General features: G+C 48.8%; 1 protein-coding gene across 8 annotated transcripts in view; it reads left to right on the forward strand.

Annotated features, from left to right (window-relative positions):
* Positions 1-5,603: 5,603 nt before the first annotated feature.
* The window catches only part of Ppm1f (protein phosphatase, Mg2+/Mn2+ dependent 1F), a 30,566-nt gene continuing 13,576 nt past the window's right edge, over positions 5,604-22,593 (forward strand). Inside the window, exons 1-5 of one of the 8 annotated variants that reach the window (XM_036195737.1) lie at positions 5,604-5,681; positions 6,392-6,485; positions 9,265-9,356; positions 11,274-11,540; positions 19,341-19,477. In XM_036195737.1, the coding sequence (XP_036051630.1) occupies positions 11,338-11,540; positions 19,341-19,477 (340 nt within the window). In that variant the 5' untranslated portion in view covers positions 5,604-5,681; positions 6,392-6,485; positions 9,265-9,356; positions 11,274-11,337. The other 7 variants (XM_036195738.1, XM_036195741.1, XM_036195739.1 and 4 more) reach the window with 7 other exon arrangements.

The raw sequence follows: 22,593 nt of genomic DNA on the forward strand, positions 1-22,593 counted from the left end.
AGGCAGTGGTGGCACACACCTTTAATCCTAGCACTTGGGAGGCAGAGATCTGTCTGGATCTCTGTGAGTTCAGAGCCACCCTGGACTACATGAGATTGAATCAGTCTAGGAGAGAAACAGAGCCAGACAGTGGTAGCTGGCACACACCTTTAATCCCAGTAGTTGGGGGTCATGTGCCTTTAATCCCAGCACTAAAAAAGGAAGTGATATGGCTGGGTGGAGAAAGGTATATAAGAAGTAAGGAGATAGGAACTGAAGGCTTTCCAGGCTGAGGAGTCCTAGAGGTGAGACATGGCAGTGGCTTGTTCCTTGTCTCTCTGATCGTCAGGCAAATTTTATTAGGGAACACAGGATATCACCTTTCCCCTTTTTGGTCTAAAATAATAAAAGGTTACAACTAATATAAAAAAAAAAAACTGTATACAGTAAGTACAATAAGTATATACAGTCAAGTCCAGTCCACATTTGACAGATTCAGAGAAAATACTCCATTATTTATCCTATTTTGGTGAGTCCAAAATGTACCTAATTCACTTTCTATCTTGTATTACCAACTGAAAACAATCTTTTGATGTCTTTCAGACTTATATACTTTACACTTCTTTAGTGAGTTTCTTTTCTGAATTTGTTAACAAGGAAAACTATAACTATCTAGTTTTCAACTCCCTCAGTGACCCAAGAAGGAAATATTACCTAAGTAAACAGGAAGTGCAAGCAAGCGACTTCCAAAAAATGTGAAAAATAACAGAAATATCTGGCTGCCTGGACAGTCACCCTAGGTTCCTCTGCAGTATTGGGGCATCCATCTTCAGCCTATAGGTCTAGCATATCTGACAAACTTTTCTGTAAAGCAAGATTTTCTGAAAGGCCTTCCTACTTTGTCTTGGCAAGGTTGAGCAGTCCTTTCTTTTGTGTCCTGCTTGTCCATTTGTACAGCATACTGTCAGCAGTTGAGGCAAGGGCAGTTTCTTGCTCAGTGGCTAACTTTTGCCACAAAGAAAGTAAACTCCATATGGAGTTTCTTCTGTGCCCATCATCTTCCCTGAAGTAGATTGGTGCTGCCAGGAGCAGACTGTCTCATAGTCTTTAAAAATATCTATGTTATTAAAACATCTTAAATTCCATAACATCAAACATTTGCACAGGAGTCCAGTCAGCCCTTACACAGCCTCAGTGATCTCTATCATTGGCAATTCCTGTAAGGTTACTAGATAAATTAAGGATGGCTGTTTGAAAGCCTTAGGCCGTTTCTCTGTAACCTTATAATGCAATGCTGAGATTGGTTCTCCTTTAAATTCTTCTGTCTGGGTCTGAATATCTCTGATCTGTTTTAACAGGTTTTTCTAAAACTTTTATCTTGGTACTCATTATTCATCTTTTTCAGTGGTAAAACAGAAATGATCAAACAATATTTATAATTGACATTACATAAATCCCATCAACATTAATTATCCTCTCATTTAATTGTTCCATTTTTAGACCATCAATCATATTACCAAATTGAGACCAAACTCCCTGCATTGTAAAAAATGTTTCTGAATTTGTTAACAAAAAACCTTTCTTTTAACTAATTCCTCCCTTTAAGAAATCCCAATTGACTCTCCAAATCTGCTGACAGTGACAATTCAGATGATGGTGTGGCAGCAGCCCAAGGAGGGGGCCCAGAGTAAGCCAAAACCCACCGGGAAAGGAAAGAAGTGAAGATCCAGCTGTCTGCACAGGGGGAGTGTGTGCAAGTGGCTAGCTCCTGCGGTTTTTGGAGCCTAAAAACCTATGGAGTTTGCTGCGGAGAGGCTGCAACAGAAACTTAGCCGGCAGGGTAGGGACTCTGGCCACAGGTAGCTCTGGCCTGAGCCGATAAATTTGTGAATTCGTTCCCAAAAGTTGGATGCCAGATGTAACTAAAATTCTAATAGATATTTTAATATAAATCCTGGAGCCTGACATTGGAGTAAATGCTGAAAGATCAGAGAGACAAGGAACAAGCCATTGCCACGTCTCACCTGAAAGCCTCTAGTTCCTGTCTCCTCATGTAACTTTCTCCGCTCAGCCATCACTTCCTGGCATGAAAGGCATATGTGCTTCCCAAGCAAAGGCATGAGATCTCAACTACTGGCATTAAAGGTGTGTGCCACCACTGTCTGGCTCTGTTTCTCTCCTAGACTGAGTCAATCTCATGTAGTCTAGGGTGACTGAACTCACAGAGATCTAGACAGATCTCTGCCTCCTGAGTGCTAGGATTAAAGGTGTGTGCCACCACTGCCTGGCTTCTATGTTTAATCTAATGGTTCATTCTGTCCTCTGATCTTCAGGCAAACTTTATTAGGGTAACTATATCATCAAAATCCTGTGCATGTTTAAAGTGCACACTGCTCTGGCCACACCATGGCAATGCCCGCAAGAAAGCCACCTGGGACCATGGAGAGCAATCAGCCTGTAGCTCATGCCAAGTTTGTACATGTACAGTGGTGTAGCTGTGCACAACACAAGCAGTGAGCAGTCTAAGGTTAGCAGGAAGATGGGCATAGCAGCCCAAAGAAGTCTTGACAAACCAGGTGGAGCAGGCAGAGCCAGGTGAAGTACTCAGTCTAGTTCTCAATCCCTTGCTCACTGTCTGTAGCCTAGCTCCCTGGTCCCTAACCTGTTTTTATGGCCAGCACTCAGAAACCCCAAGCAAATTTGGCACAGAGTATGTGTGTGACTCTGGTAACACTGTGGATCTGTTTTCACTCCTGTTCTCATTGTGAGTCTATATTGCCTCAGACAGGCAGCTGGGTACCCCATTGAAGCTGGTCAAATGCCACATCTAGAAAATACTCTGTAAGCCAGCCAGATTGCTCTGTGGTAGGTGGGTGTAGCTGTGGGCCACCTTTCTGACTGTAACCCCTTCCTGTGTTCTTTCACCCACCCAGCATGGGTTCCTGTTTCAGTTGTGATAGAAACTGACTGCCCTCTGGCCATGCCTTGCCATGTCTTGCAGGGGCTCAGCAAGACAGCTGCTCTGTGGAATGCTAGGTTGAGAGGTAGCGGACAGCATTCCCACAGGAACCCTCCCTCTGCAGTAGATTCACCATCACACAAGGCAGGGAGACTCGTGAGAAAGCCATAAGACAGCTAGTAGTCTATCCACATGGCCTCACCAGGCTTCCCACCTGAGCCCTGACGACCTAAGATCATACAGCAGAGGAAGAGGTGAGACCTTGGGAAAGCTGCCCAGAGCAGTGGACCAGGAAGCTGCATAGAAGTTGCTGGAATGTGTCCCAGGAGTATAAGCTATAGGACAAAAAGGACACTCAGAACCTAGCCTCTCCACTCAGTCAGAATCTGGAACCTTAATAAGGCTACTTGTCTTGTTGAGTTTGATACCCAGCACAAGGCTGTGGCTTCGCTCTTGGGCCCATTTGGCTCAGTTCCATCTTGAATAGACTACAGGAGGGCAGCTCAGTTGTGTAGTTAATTTGGGCTAGGGTTAAAGACTGTCCTTGTCCTATAGACCTTAAACCCAGACTATTCATTCCATCTTTAAAATTCTACACTGAGGTTTCAACCACATGGGCCTCTTAATGTGTCCCTTTGTGTTTCCCTGAAATTGTCCCTTTTGTGTGGAACTGCACTCTGACCCCCTGACCCCCTCATCTTTCATCATCAGAGGTGTCCAGCCTCATTATCCTTGCCAATATGTCAACTGGGAATGATTAGGACAAGAGATGAGGCATGTTCTAAGCTTGAACTGTCTTGGAGCAGCTATGCTCCTGGCATCACTTCTGCTTTGGAAGCTGATGAGGTCAAAGCTACAGGGCAGCCTGTGTTGTTTGAGGCAAGCAAGATCTCAGGCTAGCCCTCCTTGTCTTTACTTGTGGCTCATGGTGGCAGGGCCAGTGGTTTGTCCCCCAGGCACTGCAGAGTCCATTTCTGTTCCCTTGCAATTGCAGTGTACATTGACATGAGGAAGTCTGTTTCATCAGGAGCAGCCCCCTCCCAGCGCTGTAGAAGGTTTCATGGACCTGTAGCTATATATCATTCCTCCCTATCCCTATGAGAACAATCAGTACCCAAGAGGGAGCCAGTAACCCGTCACTGAGATTTTTAAAGCCCAAGAGTGATGTATCTGGTCTCTGACAAGGGTGATATGGGCTGATGTGATTGGGAGGTTGTGTGCATCCACCTACAGTATGCTCAGAGCAAGCTTCTGGAAAAGGCTTTAGTGGGGACGTGGATGGGAGATGTAGGACCTCCTGGCTTTACCTTACAGCTTGGGTGTTCCTTGCTGGAGAAGCACAGGTTTGAGCTAAGCTGGTTGGTAGAGCTAACCCTGAGATTCCTTTGACAAGAATAAAAGTTAAAAGCTTTGGTATAATGGACTGCAGGCAAGACATTATGTCGACAGCAACTTCGGGACAAAAGGAATGTTGTGGGTTTGTCCTTGGCCTGGAGCCTGACAAGGGTAAGTTCCTAGTGCCTACCTTTGCTGCTGTCTCTGAGCCATCATCCTCAACTTGAATTACTTTACCCACCCGGTTATAACTGGCCTCAAACCTGGCTCAGATTGAATAAACCAGAACCCTGCTTCTTGTGTAGTAGACAGACACTCTCCCCACCATGCAAACACACACACACACACACACACACACACACACACACACACACTCACTCACTCCCCGGTACCCATACCCTTGAGTTGATTTCATTTCAGAGCAGCCATGTTTTGGTTCTCCAGGCTCATGGCTTCCCTGAAACCTTCCGATCAGTGAGGATTCCTGGAGACCTTAGTTCCCTAAGTCAGTGTGGTCTTGATGGCATGTACTTGTCAGCACAGCTCTGATGGGCAAACAAATTGTTATAAAACCATAAGTCTCCCACAACAGATTAATTTGCAGAATTTCTTTTGTGATGTCACCTGAAGACTTTTTTAAATACAGGGTTTCTCTGTGTAGCCCCGGCTGTCCTGGAACTCTCTCTGTAGACAAAGCTGGTCTTGAACTCACAGAGTTCCAACTGCCTCTGCCTCCCAAGTGGTGGGACTAAAGGTGTGTGCCAACACTGCCTAACTGCCAAACTTGTCTTTAAGACTGCCTTTACTACCCAATGTAGTAAGAGAGTGTTTTCATTTCCTGTTTGATAGCCCCCGGCCTTATCTCACTCTCAGTGGCCAGGCAGTCCTGAGCACAGAGGAGCAGGCATCAGGGACCCTGGCCACACGGAGCCTGTTCCTAGGGGCAGGACACAGTGAAACTTGAGAGCTTCTTCCACGCCATACACAGGCATCATACACGTCCATTACTATCAAATGAATGTTTTCTTTGACCTAAAGGTTTTTATTTCCTTTTGATTTTCAAAGAAAGCATTCCCATGAAACAAGCAAACGTGACCCAGAGAAATGCGCCTCTTGTCTCTGATGAGTGGCCAGTCCTAGGCAGTATGTAGCCACATCCCTGCCCTGCAGCTGAAACACAAGTTGTTTAATTTCTGAACCTTGGGAAGCAAGGACTGCTTTCTGCCTACTCACTGGTGAACTGGCACGTCTCCTCCCCAAAACAAGAGGGCAAATAGGCCGCCAGGGGGCAGAAGAGGCCTACCTGAGGCCCTGACTGCGCTTGCGCAGAGCCTGCGGCGCCCCAGGACGGGAAGTAGGCGTGGCCGGCCCAGAGCAGCTCGTGGGGAGCATTGCGGCAGCCTGGCAGGTGAGGCCCTAGGGGTGCTAGGGATGAAGGACGAGGGTGAAAGACTCCGGCTAGGGTGGCGGTCAGGTGGGAGCATGAGGTGCATGAGGGTGAAAAGAGACGGAGGAGGAAATGGAGAGGCGAGAAAGCACTAATGCCAAGACGGGTTTCGGGGGCCCGAACCCAAGGGACGTGGGCTTACCAGTGAGCAAAAGAGCGGGGTAAGCAACCGGGACCCTGCGGGACTAAGGCAAAGCATGGGAGCTAAGGACACAGAACTGGGAATCTTCTAACCCCGAGGGGTGTGACTGAACCGAGGTCCTGGAGGGGGCTGAGCTGTGGGGCAAACTGGAGAGCCACGGGGTGACAGTCCTCGGCTTTCAGGGGTCTCCCATTCCCACCCCCAAGCATGTGACCCAGGCTCAAGGGCCCTTCCCTCAGCCTTACTAGTGAAAGTCCCCACATCCGTCAACCTGAATGTCTGGCGCCCCTGCGTGTGTTTAAAGCTGGTGTTTTAGTTAACGCCTGGCTTGGGAACTCAGTCTGAAGCTGTTCAACTAGATTGCGGCGGAGCCTCAGTCCTGAGAGCTGTGTGGTCTCAGGCCAGCACCCAAGCTGTCTGTGTAAGGAGGAGAGAGGCACCAGGCTGTAGGAATTTCTGCACAGAGACTAACTTCTAGGGAGGCCCAGCGGAAAGGGTAGTCTCCTCCACCAAGGCCTCCTACTTCCAGGCCCCTTGAGTGACAGATGTCTTCACAAGTATACCCTGGGACAAGTTCTGTGAACGGTTCTCACCAGAGGAACTGAGCCCATCTCTACCTCATGGTCTGTATGCTCATATCTCTCCCATTGCCAGATTTCCTTTTTTCTCCACAGCAAACGGGGGTGGAAATGGCCAAGTCACTGAGCACCAGTCCTCAACTGAGTCCTGCTGTGGTCCATCTCTCCTTTATGACCTTAGAATAGTACTTTCCCCCAGCACCGCACCGGTGGTGGTTTTTCCCCCCAGCTGCAGCGTGGCCTGATGGCACTCATAGTTCTGAGGTAAACAGAACAAATGTTTTAAAAACCATAAGCCTCCCACAACAGATTAATTTTCAGAATTCCTTTGTGATGGCACCAGCCAACCTTGTCTTTAAGGCTGTCTTTGCTGTCCAGTGTGCTAAGGAGCCTTTTCATTTCCTGTTTCACAGCTCCAGGCCTCAGGCTACTTACCTCACTCTTAGTGGCCATTCAGTTTTGCTGAGCACGAAGGGCCGGGGACCCTGACCTCATGGAGCTTTCAATGGATCCCAAGCCTTTAAAAGGAAAACTGGCTGCATAATAATATGGCTGTGCTTGTTGCCACAGAATGGCCGTTAAAGATGGTTCAAGTGGGGAATGGACATGGCTGGGTAGAGAGCGTCCAAAGCTTGCACAGGGCCCTGGGTTGAGTCTCCAGCACCAATAGAGAAAAAAGTATTCTTAAGTGGTTTTTTTGGGTGTTGTTTCATTTTGTTGTTGTTGTTGTTGTTGTTTTTCTTCAAACAGGGTCTCATGTAGCCCAGGCTGGCCTCCAAGTCATAAGGCAGTTAAGAATGACCTTGAACTTGTGCTCTTCCTGCCTCCATCCCCAAGCACTGGAATTGCAGGTGTTCACCACCATGCCCAGTCTTGTAGATTGAACTTAGGACCTCATGTCTTCAAGGCAAGTATCTACCAACCAAGCTACGCTCCCAAACAGCACCCCGCCATCCCTTCGCCCTTTGGTTGGTTCTTTTTTGGGGTGGGAGGGGGTGGTTTTTCTAGACAGGGTTTCTCTGTGTAGTCCTGGCTATCCTGGAATTCACTTTGTGGACCAGGCTGGCCATGAACTCACAGAGATCCGCCTGCCTCTGCCTCCCGAGTGCTGGGATTAAAGGCGTGCAACACCACCACCCAGCTGGATTTCTTTTTTGAGGCAAGGTCTCACCCAGTAGCCCAGGCTGGCCAAACTGGTGGCAGTTCTGCTTCGTCAGTTTCCCAGTGCTGGGATTATAGGTGTGACCCACCATGTGAGGCTAAAGTGATGATTTATCTAATGTGTATTTATCACACTTTTTATAATAATCATTTTTAAATGTAAATAAAATCTCTTCCATGTGTGAAGTAAAAGATTAGTTAAGATCTAGAAGGATTTATACCAAACTATTCTTAGCAGTCAGTTACAAATAGAGAAATGAGTCCTGAGGCTAGGGTTATAACACACCTATGATACTGGAGAGGTTGAGTCAGGGAGGTCACAAATTCAGCATCTTAGGAGCAGCTGCCAGCTCATATGTCCCAGAACCAGGAGGAACCAGCCAAGTGTCACATTTGGCCAAACCAATCAAGGCCGTGCAGCCATGGGCGTCTGAAGCTTGGTTTCCCCCGACCCTCCATACGGGCCCTCCCTTGGTGACTTACACACATTCGTGCACATGTTCCTCTCATCCTGAGCCCTTTGCTGCTGTGAGACCATTGAAGTCAGACAGCCCCACACCGGGCCCAGCACTTGTGTTCTGCCCCACCTGCTCTCCCCTCCAGTACTCCAGTGGTGCCATGCCCCTCACTTTGGGGTATGCCCCATAGGAATAAAAAACACTGGGAAAGGGTCACCCTCACCTCCAAGAGGGAGAGAGGCTACCTGAAGACACAGAAAGGACCACTGCAGAGTCAAGGGAATGTCCTGGAGCCTGTGAGCACTGCAGGAGGAGAGGGAGCACGGTGAGACTGGCTCCACACACACAGGGCAGGAAAGGTGAACACCAAGCCTCGTGGGGCCTCCTGATGGTTTGCTTTTTCCTTCTGCTGCATGATCTCCAAGTCCCTTTGTTTGTGAGTGGCCGCAGAAAGCCTGTCATCTCTCATTCCCTTAAACTGAACTGTTCTACTTATTCATACTCTACTGGTGGATGAGTTCAAGCTGGCTGCTGTAGACCTGGTGCAGGATCCTGCTTCTTCCAGTGTCGGAAGCTGTTTGTTTTTTTGACACAGGGTCTCTGGCCTCCCTTGGAAATTGCTGTGTAGACAGAATGGCCTCCAACTTGTGGCAACCCTCTTGCTTCTGCCTCCTGAATGCTGGGCTTGCAGGCATGTGCCACAGCAGCCTGTGGCTTCTTTGTGTATCTTTTTAAAAACAGATTAGCTTTCGATTCCAGTCTCTGAAAAAAGAAAGAGGTGTTGTGTTTTGTTTTCTTATCACTTGTACTTTTCTTGTTGCAAAAGAATACTTTATAAAGGGATTTAAGGAATGAAGGGTTTTCAAGGAATACAGTCCATGATGGCAACATAATCTTGAAGAGGGAGCTGGTCACGTTGTATCCACAGTGAGGGAATAAGAGATGGATGCTGGGCTCAGCTAGTATGCTTCATTTATTTAGTATAGGACCCCAGCTGATAGAATGCTACTACCCACAATTATAGTTGACCTTCTCACTTAGGAATCCCAAACAGACAGGACTGGTCTCTACAGTAATCCTGGATCCTGTCAAGTTGACAATATTAGCTTTCACACCACACCTTTGCTTTTGTACCCTAAACACTATTTTGATTAACATGATATTGGAACCCTCCCACCTCTACTTCTCTTTTTGTGTTTTTTTAGTTTCTCAGGTTGGCCTGTGACTCTGCATGGAGCCCAGGATGGTCTTGAACTTCTGATCCTCATGGCCCTACTTTTCAAGTGCAGGATCACAGGTGTGGTGCTGGGGAATGAACCCAGGGTCTTATGCATGCCGGGCAAGCAGTCTATGCTGAGATGCATCTCCATCCCCTCTTTGTGTTTTCTAGTCTTTTTACTAGAAACTGTTGTGAGGACAGCCTTTGCTGGCCCTTTGAGTTCCCTTTAGTTCTTTGGACTTTCCTCATCCCTGATTCCCACCTCAACCCTCCCTCCCAGCAAAGTGTGGAGACACCATCTGTGGTCGCTCCAGGAGTGGTAGTTCTAGGAGTCTCGCCTGTCTTTCTACCTGGTCCATTTAGTGGTTAGAATCTGAAAGGCCTTCAAAGGGAGATGGACCGTGAAGCTGCTCTAGGTTCTACCTAGAACTTGGGGTGCTCAGAGGCTTACATCCATTTTATCACCTTAAAGATCGCCATTTGTTTCCTCTGATGGCAACACATTGGGTTGTTTCCTAATGAAAGTTCCTAAGCCAGAATATTAAGTAGAGCCCCCAAAGGTGCCACATCCTTGGGGGGGCTAAAGTGAGTGGACAGTCACACTAGGCCTGGGGTGTACCTGACAAAAAGCAGTGACTGCAGAGAGAGTCCTATGTGAGCAGATGCTGGCAGGGAGGTTATCTGCCTGGATGTGATGGGGAGTAGGGCTTTGCTCCAGCATCAAGGGGAGCCGGGGAAGGGAGGGACCAAAGCACATCACAGGGATCACGGAAGAAAGGCAGAGCAGGTTGATGTACGGCTCTGTAGTATTGGGCTTATCTTGCATACATGAGCCCTTGGGCTCAGTTCCCAGCACCACAAAGGAACAAAAAGCAAGACATAAGCAAGAGACACTCAAGTATTATTTGAGGCTGGATGATTGTAAATGAAGGTAGGAGTCTTTGCGTGATCAGCTACCTAAAGGGGTGACAATGCTCTGCAAGACTTGGGCATTGAGTACAGAAGGACTGGTTGGCCATGCCGGAGGTGGCTCTGAGCCACATGAGAGCCAAAATCCCACCCCAGGGAAGAGGGCGGGGTACAGCTATGGACTTGAAGAGTCTTGGGCATTTTGTGAACCTCAAGTGTGAAGAAAGGGCTGGTGTGGGCAGTGACAGCTTGAGGCTCAGGCAGGGATTCCTCCAAGCCCTGTCCTCATCTTGAGACCCTGGGCAGGGGACCACTTTCTCCAGATCCTGGTGAAATGGGGATTTAGCCTGGCTTTGCAGAGCTTGGGGCCACACCCAGGGCCTGGCAGCTACAGAGCCCTCAGTGTCCTTAAGGATGTGGGAAGGGGCTGGGATATTCAAAGCCCTTGACTCACATTTCCTACTAGAGAGCAGTGAGCAGACCTGACCATGTCCCAGAAGCCCCTCGTCCCTGGCAGGCAGCCCCAGAGGTACCCTGGGAAGAGCCCGTCTTGCTCCTAGTTTGCTCTAGCTCCCAAGTAATTGCACTGACAGCCCCTGTGTGTTGACGCTTCTGTTTCCCACCGTCTCTACAGCATATGTCCCTTTCTACCAGCTGGTCAATTATGGACATGCTGGCATCACTTCTTCCCTGGGTCCTCCTTGCTACTGGCATCCTGAGGTCCGGTTAAACCCTTTCCCTATTTGGATGACCCAGTCCCAGTGTCCCTCTCCAGCTTGCCTCTGACCATACCCGCCACTCTACAGGCAACGTGCATTTCCTCTGTCACTTCTTTGAGATGGCTTCATGGCCTGCTTCTGATACGGTCTTCTGGTCTCTGGGCGTGCATGTTTCTTTGCTTGAACCCATGTTGGGACACTAAATGGGATTACCACTCCATTAGTTGGGTTCCCTGAACCATGAGACCCAGGGCTTGTTGAGGTTCCTGCCTCCCCTTGCTTGCTGGTGAAAGAGACAAAGTAGGGTACTCCACATCATACAGAAACTGCCACCCTGTGATATTCTAACTCTGACATCTCTCCCCAGAGTGAAAACTGGCTGGAGACCGTCTCACCTCAACATAACTGCAAGTCCCCGGGATGCACCGGGCATGGCCTCTGGAGCCCTACAGAACAGCAGCCAGATGGCCTGTGACAGTGAGATCCCAGGCTTCCTGGACACCCTCCTCCAAGACTTCCCAGCCCCACTGAGCCCAGAGAGCCCTTTGCCATGGAAGGTCCCAGGGATAGTACTGAGCCAGGAAGAGGTGGAGGCTGAGCTGGCTGAGCTGGCAATGGGCTTCCTGGGCAGCAGGTAGGCCTGGGCCACCTCAAAAGGGAGAAGCCTGATGGAAAGGAGGAGCAGGGTGCAGCATTGTGTCTGTCAGGTGCTGACCTTGACCTACCTAAGACTTATGGGAGTGGCATGGTCTCCCCTTATCTGTAGGGGTGCATTCCAGGAGAGCCTTTTCCTCCTGCTTCTTGTCTCTTAGTTTTGCAGACAGGAGACTCCTTCAGCATAGATCTCAGCAGGCTCAGCATGTCTGGGAGGGGCATTTTTGGATTAGGTTTAAAGATAAGAAGACACCATTCTTTATGGTTTCTCTTCACTGTCAGAATTCAGCATCACTACTCCTGTGCTTTGCAGCTGTTGATAAGTAGAGTAAGGGCCTTTTGAACACGGTGATACTAAGACAGCTGGACAGACAAGGTGACTGGTCCCCGTAAGACAAGCACATGACTAGTGCACCTATTTAAAGTTTCCTCTTTCTTACTTCTGCAGTTGTTGTTTTTTTTCTTTTACTAATTTTATTTTATGTGAGTGAGTGTTTTGCCTATGGCTGTATACCACATGCCGCCCTACAGATGGTTGTGAGTACCAGTGTAGGTGCTGGGGACAGAACCCTTTAGAAGAACAGCAAGTGCTCTTAACCACTGAGCCATCTCTCCAGACCAAACATTTTTCCATTTAATATGTTCAACTCATTGTTAAAAGTATTGAAGTAACAGAAAGTGCAACTTTGAGATGAGGGTGTAGATGTCGTGTGGCCGCAGCAACAAAGCATCACAGCCGAGGCAGTGAAAGTAGAAGTTTGTCCTTTGACAGGTCTAAGGGCCAAAGATCCAAAATCCAACAGGGCTGTGCTGTCTTGGAGGCTGTGGGGAGATTGTTCTAGGACTCTCTGGTGGCCACTGCTTAGTGCTCCTTGGCCTTTAGACTCACCTCTCTGGTAAATTGCCTTTATTATCACATGGTGTTCTCCCTGTCTGTGTGACCTGACTTTCTTACATTTCATTTTGTGTGGGTATGTACAGCATACATATGGAGAGCAGAGGACAGTCTTGGGCGTCAGTCCATCAGTCCGCCTTTTGTTTGAAGCAGTCTCTCACTGGCCTGGACCTTCACCATGTAGGCCAGGCTAGGTGGCCCTCAAATCTCTAGGGATGCCCATGTCCCTCTACCTCCCATCTCACCATCACTGGATTGCAGGTGTACACACATACACTCCGATTTTTACATGGCTTTTGGGGAATCCATTCGCATGGCTTTATGCTTACAAAGGAAGCACTTTACCAACTGAGCTAGCTCCCTGAGTTTTCTTTTTGGCCTCCTTCCTTGAAGGATACTAGTCATATTAGATATTAGATTAGAGGCTGCCCTGCCATGAAATGACCCCACTTTACTGTAACTGCATTTACACAAACTGTAATTCTAGATCAGGTCACATTCTGGGTCATGTCTTTGTTGAGGGGTACACAATTGAACCAGTCTAAGTGGTTCTAAAAGGTAAGTCCTGTCTCTGCCCATTTTTAAGGCAGATGTAAGTGGGCTAGGACTGGCTTCATGGTCTGGGCAAGGCAGGGCCACATGACTTTCGAAGCCCTGATGATCCAAGAGGCAGCTAGCACTGTCCCATCTCACAGGTGAAAGATGTGCAGGCACCAAGAAGTGCCTGGTCCGGCCACTTTGCAGGCGGGGAAGGGAGAGAAGAGGTTCTGGGAGGAGCTGCAGGACTGTCTCCTGGGCTGACCTCAGACCCCCTTTTTCAGAAGACCTGTGCTGGGCCTTGTGGACCGTCCCCTTCATTTATCCATTCTAGAATTATTTGTGCCATGAAAGACAGTCAAGGACAGATGGCATCTCTGGTCTCTGCCCTCTGCTCAGATGGGGCAGGTTATTGCAGAGGCAAGAGGACTTCAGGCCACACAGCGTCCATACAGACCTGGCCATTCATTCACCGGGAGAGTGAGCCCCAGCTCTTACTGTCTGCATTACTCATGGCTTTTCTGCAGATACCCCGAAGCTAGTGTCCCCTCAGTGTCCCCTGAGGGTGTACTTTCCTTGCCCCCTTGGAGCCCATCAACTCCATCTCTACTCACCCAGGAGTAGTTTCTAGGACCCTAGCACAGTAGACAGTGCACAGGCAGTCTGCTTCAGAGCCGTGTCCACCCTGGACCCCACAGGCTCAGGAGCACTGCTCTGTGATCATGTTATATGAATATGGTGTTGCTGGTTAATTTGGAGAAAGTATCTTAGATACAGATGGTATAAATTAACTCATTCTCGGGGTGGGAAAGAACTGGCCATTTCAGGGTCAGAAGCCTTGAGTACAGGAAGTGAGAGAGGGATGGAGCAGCACAGCCACACTCGGGGCTGCAGGGGTGAAGCAGTTAGGAGAGAGCAGCCGCTGGATCAGCTGCATAGATGACAGAGGGCCTTGTCAGGACTCAGGAGTGTCCAGAGAGGAAACCCAGCCGAGAAGGACTGGAATGGGAGGGAGAAAGCTGATGCCTGCTGGGATGGCAAGGACACAGGACCCTGCCTGACCCCCAGGGACGACAGGGCGTCTGAGCTGTGCATAGGTTCCCAGGTGTAGGTGGTGCCAAGGAAGGACTTTCCTGGAGACCTGGGCGAAAGGAGCTGGTGTTGCTTTATAGCGGTGAGATGGGAAGGAGAGGAGTGCCTAAGGCGTTGATGGCTGCTAGCCACCGCAGAACGCCCGCCCGCTCAGGGGTGGGCTGAGCAGGAGTTAGGAGTCAAAGGGCGTGAGGCTGGAGTACAGAGCCCCAGATCAGGACTCACTTGAGCTACACACAAGTGGTCGATGATGGGCAAAAGATCATAGTAGGAGCCAGGGGGGATGGGTGACACCATGGAAACAGTGTCTTCCGGACACAGCAGGACATGATGCACACAGGAACTCATAGAGACTGTGGCAGCATGCACAGGGCCTGCACAGGTTCAAGACAGATGGAGTCCCAGTGCTGAGAGGAGGAGGGGACATGGGCTTCCATCCCTAACAAGAAGCTGTCTCCAATTGACAACCACTTGTAAAGAAAAAATTAGTTTTTCCCAGTGGAATCTCACTGGGTTACAAACCAGACAAGCGGGCCTGTGCCCAGCTATAGATAAGTCAGCACAATGATGTTTTTGTAGATTTTTTTTTTTTGGTCTCATAATGCTGTGTTTGGGCATTTTTTTTTTTTTTTAATCTTACTGGCCTTTTGCTTGTATATTATGGTTTCTGATTTTGTGTTTTTTAATGGTTTTGTGTGTGTGTGTGTGTGTGTGTGTGTGTGTGTGTGTGTGTGTGTGTGTGTGTATTTCTTGTTCTTTTTCTTTGGGTGGTGGTGGTGTTATTATTTTGTTTATTTGATTTTTATTTGCCCGTTTGCTTTCTAAAGAGAGAGAAGACCGTGGAGTTGGATAGATTGGGAAGGGAAAACTTGACCAAAATACTGTATTAAAAAAAGTTTATTTTCTGATGAACTTAGAATGCATAATATCAAGTGAAGCCACCCAAGATCAGGGAGGAGAAAACGCATGTTTTCTCTCATATGTGGAATCCAGCCAACAATATATACAGACATGTAAACAAGTGTGCATGTGGCTATAGTACAACATGAAAGAAGAAGAACAAGAGATGCTAGAGGACCAAGAGTGAATTGTCCTTCCAGTTCTAATTCTGTCGTGGATCGTTGTTTGTTTTAGTAATGGATAAGCACACAAAATATAGTTGATACTGAAAGTATAATATTTAGTGTGTTGCTCCATAGCTTCCATTTTGAATGCCTATTTTAACTGTTCATTGAGTCAAGTTAGTTTTGGTGTGGGATGTTTTTATTTGCTTGCAAGTTTAACAGTAAAGTTTCTAAAAGTTTTCAAAGTAAAAAAAAAAATATTTTTAGTTAAAATAAGAAGAAGGATGGGTGGCACAGAGCCCCAGGGACCGGCTGGGGCCCTGACTGTGCATCAGTAAACAAACTATAAGGGTGCTGTAAAAATTTAGTGCAGCGGTCTGCTGGTGGTAGTGTACACCTTTAATCCCAGCACTCGGGAGGCAGAGGCAGGCGGATCTCTGTGAGTTCAAGGCCAGGCTAGTCTACAGAGCGAGTTCCAGGATAGCCAGAACTGTTACACAGAGAAGCCCTGTCTCACAAAAGAAAAAAAATTAGTATACAGCTATAGTCTATCTTCCAGCCCTCCAAATGGGTTTGTTTTGTTCTTTTCTAACATTCTCTCTTATGTGTGGACATGGGTATGTGTTACCATTACCTGTGGTATGAGCCTCATATATAACCTGCATTGGTTATACGCTGCAGTTCCCACGCATTCACATTTTACCCATGTGCACACGCACAGTTACTTTGTGCCCTCTTGCCTTGCTCATGTCCCCACAGCCAATTTAGAGTTGTGGGTATAAAATACAGTGATCCATTGTCTCTTTCTTCGGGTTTTAAATGGTGTTCCTCTGAGACCATCCAGAAGTCATATCTCTGACCTGTCTGGGCTTTGCACACTCTTTCTCCTTTCTTCCCCGTTTATTGTGATTTCATTGTCACATCTCTAGGTCCCTGAGCAAAATAAAACTTACACTGAGATTATCTAGATGTGGTTTTCATCCCTTGTCATGTTGTAGCTCTTTGTAACCCTTGAGGTAGCCATTTCCTAGGCACAGTATCCTCTAGCCTACTTGAAGAGCTCCAATTGCAAGACCAAAATCAGGCTGACATTTGTGGTGTGGTGACAGGGGTGAGGGCCTCCAGAACACATCCATGGGTGGGTCCCTGTTATAGGAAGGAAGTGCTGGTGGCCAGAGGCCAGGCATTGTCTGTGTCTCCATGGCTGGAAGCTGCCTCCCTGCCCCAAACAAATGCAGCAGGCAGTGAGCAGGAAGCTTCAGCATGACCTCACCAGCGCCAGATGAGCGGGTACCTTCTCCCTTCCTCTACAGGAAAACCCAGTGCCTGGCAGGAAATGCCTCAACGGGGACCTTGTTCTCATGTCTTGGCTTCCTCCCAGATGTACTCCTCTTTATTTGGGGTGGGAAGTGTGGCGAGAGAGGAGTGGAGGTGCAACTCGGGGTCTCAGCAAGCTAGTCAAGTGCTTTTCTGCTGGGCTGCACCCTATTGCAGCTAGTTGTTTTCTCAAAGGCTCGACCACAGGCCTCTCCCTGAGGCTTCTGATTTGAAATTCAGCTCACTGTGCAGTTTTAAAGGCCGTCGGTAGCAGAGCCTGGCGGTGCTGTCTAATCATTTCCGCTACTCAAGGTTAATGCAGGAGGATTGATGGCTCAGGCCTGCCTAGGATACAGGGTACAATTGAAGGGCCTGGGTGAGATCTTGACTCAAAACTTAAAAAGAAAGATGTGACAGACTTTTGCCTAGCCTGCAGGAGTCTCTAGGTTCAATCCTCAGTTCTCTAAAACTAAAGGCCATCAATAGATGGCCAGTACCCTTAGGATATGACTCATCAGCCAGGCTCTTAGAAGGTCATTGTTCTCATCAGAGCTGAAATGTCAGCCTGCCATGGTTGGTGTAGGACTGTAAACCAGGCACTCCATCTGAAGAGGCAGAGAGAGGTAGGAGAATTAGGAGTTCAAGGTCAGCCTTGGTTACATAGCAAGCTTGAGGCCAGCCTGGACTATGTGAGATATTGTAGTTGGTTTGTTTGTTTGTTTGTTTGTTTGTTTGTTTGTTTGTTTGTTTTAAAGGGCAATAAAGGAGCTAGGGAGATGGATGGTTCAGTGGGTAAGAGTGTTATACAAGCATGAAAACGTACATTCAGATCCCCAGTAACCACATAAAAGCTGGACGTGTTTGCATGTAGCTGTAATCCTGGTATTAGGGGATAGAGACAGGCAGAGCCCAGGAGCTCAGTGGCTTTTAGGTTCAATGAGAGACCATGTCTCAAGGGAATCCAGTAGAGTGACAGAGTAAGACATCTGCTATTTCTAGCTTCTGCAGGAACATGCACACACCCTTACACACACATGCATACACACACAAAAGCCAGGCATAGTGGTTCACAACTATAACCCCAGCTGAAGCAATGATCACCACTTTGAGGCCAGCCTGGGCTATATGGCTATTTCAAGGCCAGCCTGAGCTACAAAATGAAACCCTATCTCATTTTTTTTTATTTAAAAAAAGTTTTAAAAGCCATGAAGACTCAGCCAGATGCCCTTTGGAATAGGTACACTGGGCTAGAGCACATAGACTAGCTTCGGGAATCCTCCACTAGACATGGAGGCAGGTTGTAGGGTCGAGGTGCATCCTAGAAGCTTTTGAGGCCCCAGGAAGACTGACCCCTCTGACAGAGACTCAGGGCTTCTGTTTTAAACAGGATCCCCAAGGCTCAGAGCCCTGTGGAGGGCACAGCAGCCATGGAGAGGCACGTGTCCTCAGCCTACTGTCTTCACTGCCCTGGCTATAGCAGGCTTCTCTTCACCAGGCACCTCTCCTCTGTGGTCCCTTGTCCCATTTTGCACTGCTGCCTGCCCAAGGCCCCAATAGGAAACTGACATTTCCTCTCTCCAGACTGCTGTCAGCATGAGATGGTGCTCCCTGGCACTGTCCTATGCTCTTTATTCTTTTGTGGCTCCGAACAGTCTGCATTCCTCAGAACCTTTCTTCTGTGGTCCCAAGGAGGACCCTTACTTCCCAACTCCCACTCCACCAACTCTGCCTGGAGCTGGGCCTCCCAGCCTTCATTCCTCCGGGGCTCTAGCTCCTGCCAAACCATGTTTCTGCAGCTCCTCGGGGCTCCTGAACTCTGCAGAACCTGTGGAAACAGAACCTGGCTCCCTGTCCCAGCTGGGCTCTTGATGGGGCTCCCCCACCCCTCCACCAGCTACTCCCATCGGATACTTGGATTCTCTGTTCTCTGCTCTGACCCACTCTTGATATCTCTCAGCACTGTTCTCCTCGGTCTCCTTCTGTCACTAAGGCCCCTGCCCAGCCCTTAGGCCTTAACCTCTCTAGGCTGCTGTCACCAACATCCATTGTTCAGCCCATCCTCCATGACACTATCATGTCTCTCCTCAGAACAGAGTTCCCTGTGACTGTAGCCTGACCCACGCCCAGCAGCCCAGAGACCCTGAGCTGTACAGAGCATGGGCAGCATGGGTCATCTGTCAGAAGGCAGCACCTGGGACCCACTCTCCCAGGAGCAGTCTCCTGGGGCTGTCACCCCAAAGCACCATAGTCTCACAGTTGCCTCACAGGATGGAGGCCAAATGGAGGTGAAAGTGTCAGCTTGACTGAGCACTCCTGGTGGACTGCAGCTAATCATGGGCATTCCTTGGTGTATAGGTTCAGAATTCCCACACCCCTGTCCTATAGCTGTGTGGCTTTCTCCTCATGGGTATATCTGTCTCTATATTTACCCCTCTTCGCAAAAGAAGCCAGTCATCCTGAAGCAGGGGCCCATCCCTCTCTACCATAATCTCATCGTCGCTAGTGCTGTCCTCATTGAGCCTGCTTGTAAGAAGATCCCATCAGAGGCAGTAACTGTTCAGCCTTCAGCATATGAATCAGGGAATACAATTTAGCTCATAACATGCTCTGGTTCCAGGATCTCCAGCTTGAGAACCAGGGCAGATTCCTGGTCACTGAGGTTCACATGCCTCAAGGATACCTTCCAGCAGACCCTATCAAATGGTGTGCCCCTGGTGTTGTGTGGACATCCATTCCAGGTCCTTGGAGGCAGAGGTCACCTGTAATGACACCACAGGAAGGGTACGAGCCATCATCTCCATCTGGAGGTGGAGGATGCCAGGCCTACCCTTCAGCTGGGAGCTGCTCAAGCCTTCCTCTCATGTCTTCTCCCTAGGAATGCTCCCCCACCATTTGCTGCAGCTATGACCCACAAGGCAATTTCCCAGCTACTACAAACAGACCTTTCTGAATTCAAGAAGTTGCCTGAACAAGAGGAGGAGGAAGAGGAGGAAGAGAAAGCCCTTGTGACCTGTGAGTTCCTCTCATATGGCTTTGAGACTGTTTAGCAAGTGACAGACTCAGGTTGACAGTGAAGGTCAGTGCCCAGGGTGCTGTCAAGACAGCAAGGTCAGAGTACAAAGGAAACATGACATAGCGGTAGGAAACCTGCAGTGAGGACTGGCCAGCACCCAGGTCAGAGCCAGCCAGTGAGACATCGGGTCGTGGCCAGGCACCGCCTTTATCTTCTCTCTGTATGCTTCAGAGCCCTTGGAAATGAACGACACCTGTCCTGCTTTACACATGAACCCAAGGTATTGGCTCACAGCACACAGCCAGCCTCACCTGTACTTCCTGCTCCCCTCAATTGGCATGAAGCCCTCAGCAGTGTGGCATGTCTGCCCATGGAGGGGAGCAGCTGTTGTCTAGGTCCCCTGCCTTGACTTACCTTAGCTGGGACCATTGGATGTCAGCACTCAGTGGCCCCATCGTCATGAGGTGGCCAAGGTAGAGGCTTAATATCTGCTGCTGCGGGAGCAGCAGCTGTCAGTGGCTTGGACCCTACAGTGGTACACCACAACCAGAGGGACCCAGGAACTGGGAGTGAGTGCCCAGAGACTTCAGGGCCATCTGACAGAGATTTGCTTATAAGAATACAGAGCTCTTATCTGCATGGCTGTCTTTCCTAGTCTTTTTTGTTTTGTTTTTTTGTTTTTCGAGACAGGGTTCTCTGTGTAGCTTTGCGCCTGTTTCCTGGAACTCACTCTGTAGCCCAGGCTGGCCTTGAACTCACAGAGATCCACCTGGCCCTGCCTCCCGAGTGCTGGGATTAAAGGCGTGCGCCACCACCGCCCGGCCTTTCCTAGTCTTTTAGCAAGGTGTTGGTTGTTGGTTGTTGTAAGGTCGTACTTGACAGGAAGGAAGTGGCCGCTGCAGGAGTGTGCCACCCAGGCTGGGGCTGCATTTTCCGGCGGTGGAAAGCAGGTTCTCCTTCGCTGCTGCCTCTGTGTGCTTTAAGGGCATGTGTAGACAGAAGGACACAGAACACAATAGGAGAAAAAGAAAGATAGATACAGCCTCTAGGACTTATGCCTGCCAGCCACCCTCCCCACCCTTTTCCTGGCCTCTCCTCAACTCCCTGCCAGCCTTCAACCCAGCATGGCCTTGCCCCTTGCCTGGGAGACAACTATCCACAATGACAACGGCCATTGTCCTCTATAAAGCCAGCGGGCTTCCAGCCTGGTGGCAACTGCCCCTGGGCCCCACAAAGGAAGCACCCCCCAACTTACCTCTCCAGACGGGAAACAGCATCACCTGCTGGTAGGATGGAGAATTACAGCTGACAAGCCAGGGCATGGGGAGACGGGAGGCGTCTGCCCTGCCCTCCCTGTCTATCCCAGAGCTGGCATGCAGGCCTAGGCTTGTGAATTTGAGGGCCTGTGGCAAGCCTGTAGTTTCTGTGAGGCTGTCCACAGGCAGACATGTGACCCAGCATCTCTGCCCACCTACTTACTAGCAGCTTCCCTGTGGTTGTTGTGAAGACAGACCTCCCAGGCAGTTCCTGAAGTCAGGGCTGTAGCCCTTGGCCAGAAATCAGGATAGGGCTCCAAGAGCCTGAGGCTGGGCATTCCTGCGGGGCTTGCCTCTTCAGTTTTAATTGCCCTTTCTTTGCTTGAGCAAAATTCAAGTCTAAACCTATTGCTGGAAATAGCAGTGCAACCTAAGACTAAAAAGGAGGCAGCCCAGGCCTAGAGGCCCTGGGATGCTCACAGCTTCCTAAATACCAGCAGTTTCCAAGAGCAAAGAGACCATAGGCACCTAAGGCAGTTTTATGAATCTGTCTTTCTACAGAAGAGAGAATGAAAGACCTAGGAAGTGATGTGGTTAGAGACCAGCTGGATTAGGGGCACATGAGTTCATCAGGAGGTCGCACTGGGTCACATTTAGTGCTGTGGTCCCTAGGTTGGGCCTACTGTAGTCAGTTCTCCAGCTCCTGAGCCTGCCACTCCCACAGCTGTTTGCAGATGCTTGAGTGGCACACCGTCCTGGACAGGATTTCCTGCCCCCACCTTGCTAGAGGATTCTGGTTAGATTTATCCTTCTCCTTGCTCATGGCTTTTCTTCTGTGGCTCCCTCTGGCTTCCTTCCACACCTTCCTTTTTCTTCATAGCCACACTTCTGCCAATTCTTGTCCCTCCAGTGTGGCCTTTGATGTTTGAACTCTGTGGTTCTCAGTTATCTGACCTTGAGCTACCCTCTTAGACGATGGCTCTGACTCACATGTAACTGCCACACACACCCAGACAGGCAAGAAGGCTTTCTGCATTGAGATGAAGTAAGGCCTGAAAGCTTGGCCCCTGGAGTCTCCTTTGAACTTGATCCTTGGTGGTCTCTCCCTAGAAGCTAGGCTTGTGGGACTTTTTCTTTTAAAATCTGGATTCAACTCTGCACAGCACATTACCAGGTCCAGCACTCGAGAGTGGCTTGAGCCCCACTGGCTGAAGAAACAGAGGTAAAGGCCACATGGGGCAAGCACTTGTAACGGGGAACTGGAAAAGTATTAAACCATTTATATGTGGAAAGTCAGGCAGCTCACAAATGTAGCTCCTGGGGTCCTACTGCCTGTGCCTTGGTTATACAGAGAGCATTTCTGACCATTTTTTCCTGGAACAAAGTGATTTTTTTCATGTATATTTTTTCATGAAAAATATGTATGTAATTTCTATTGTTCTCAATTTAAAATCATATCATAAATAGTTTCACACTCTTATAAACTTTGTAGTGTCTATCTCTGTGTTCCCATGCAGTTTCTTTGTGTGTGGTGCTGCCGACCTGATCAAGCAGGTGGGCTAAGCAGAGGCTCTGTCACCAGGCTCCACCCTAGCCCTAACTGTGTTTTTGCTTGCTTGGTTTGGGGCTTGGGTGGGGGTGGGGAGTTGTTCTGTTCTGTTCCATCCTTTAAATGAACTTTGTTTTGAAATAATCATAGGTACACATGCAGATAATTATGGGAAACAATGCAGAGCTATCCTAACTGCATATGACCCAGTTTCCTCTGGTAATAGCATACAAACCTGTGACTGTTTGTCACACACAGGATCTGAACATGATCAGACACATGACAGTTTCCGTATCGCAACAATCCTTCT

The sequence above is a fragment of the Onychomys torridus genome, chromosome 8 (genome assembly GCF_903995425.1).
Source record: "Onychomys torridus chromosome 8, mOncTor1.1, whole genome shotgun sequence".
In the NCBI taxonomy this organism is placed as follows: domain Eukaryota; kingdom Metazoa; phylum Chordata; class Mammalia; order Rodentia; family Cricetidae; genus Onychomys; species Onychomys torridus.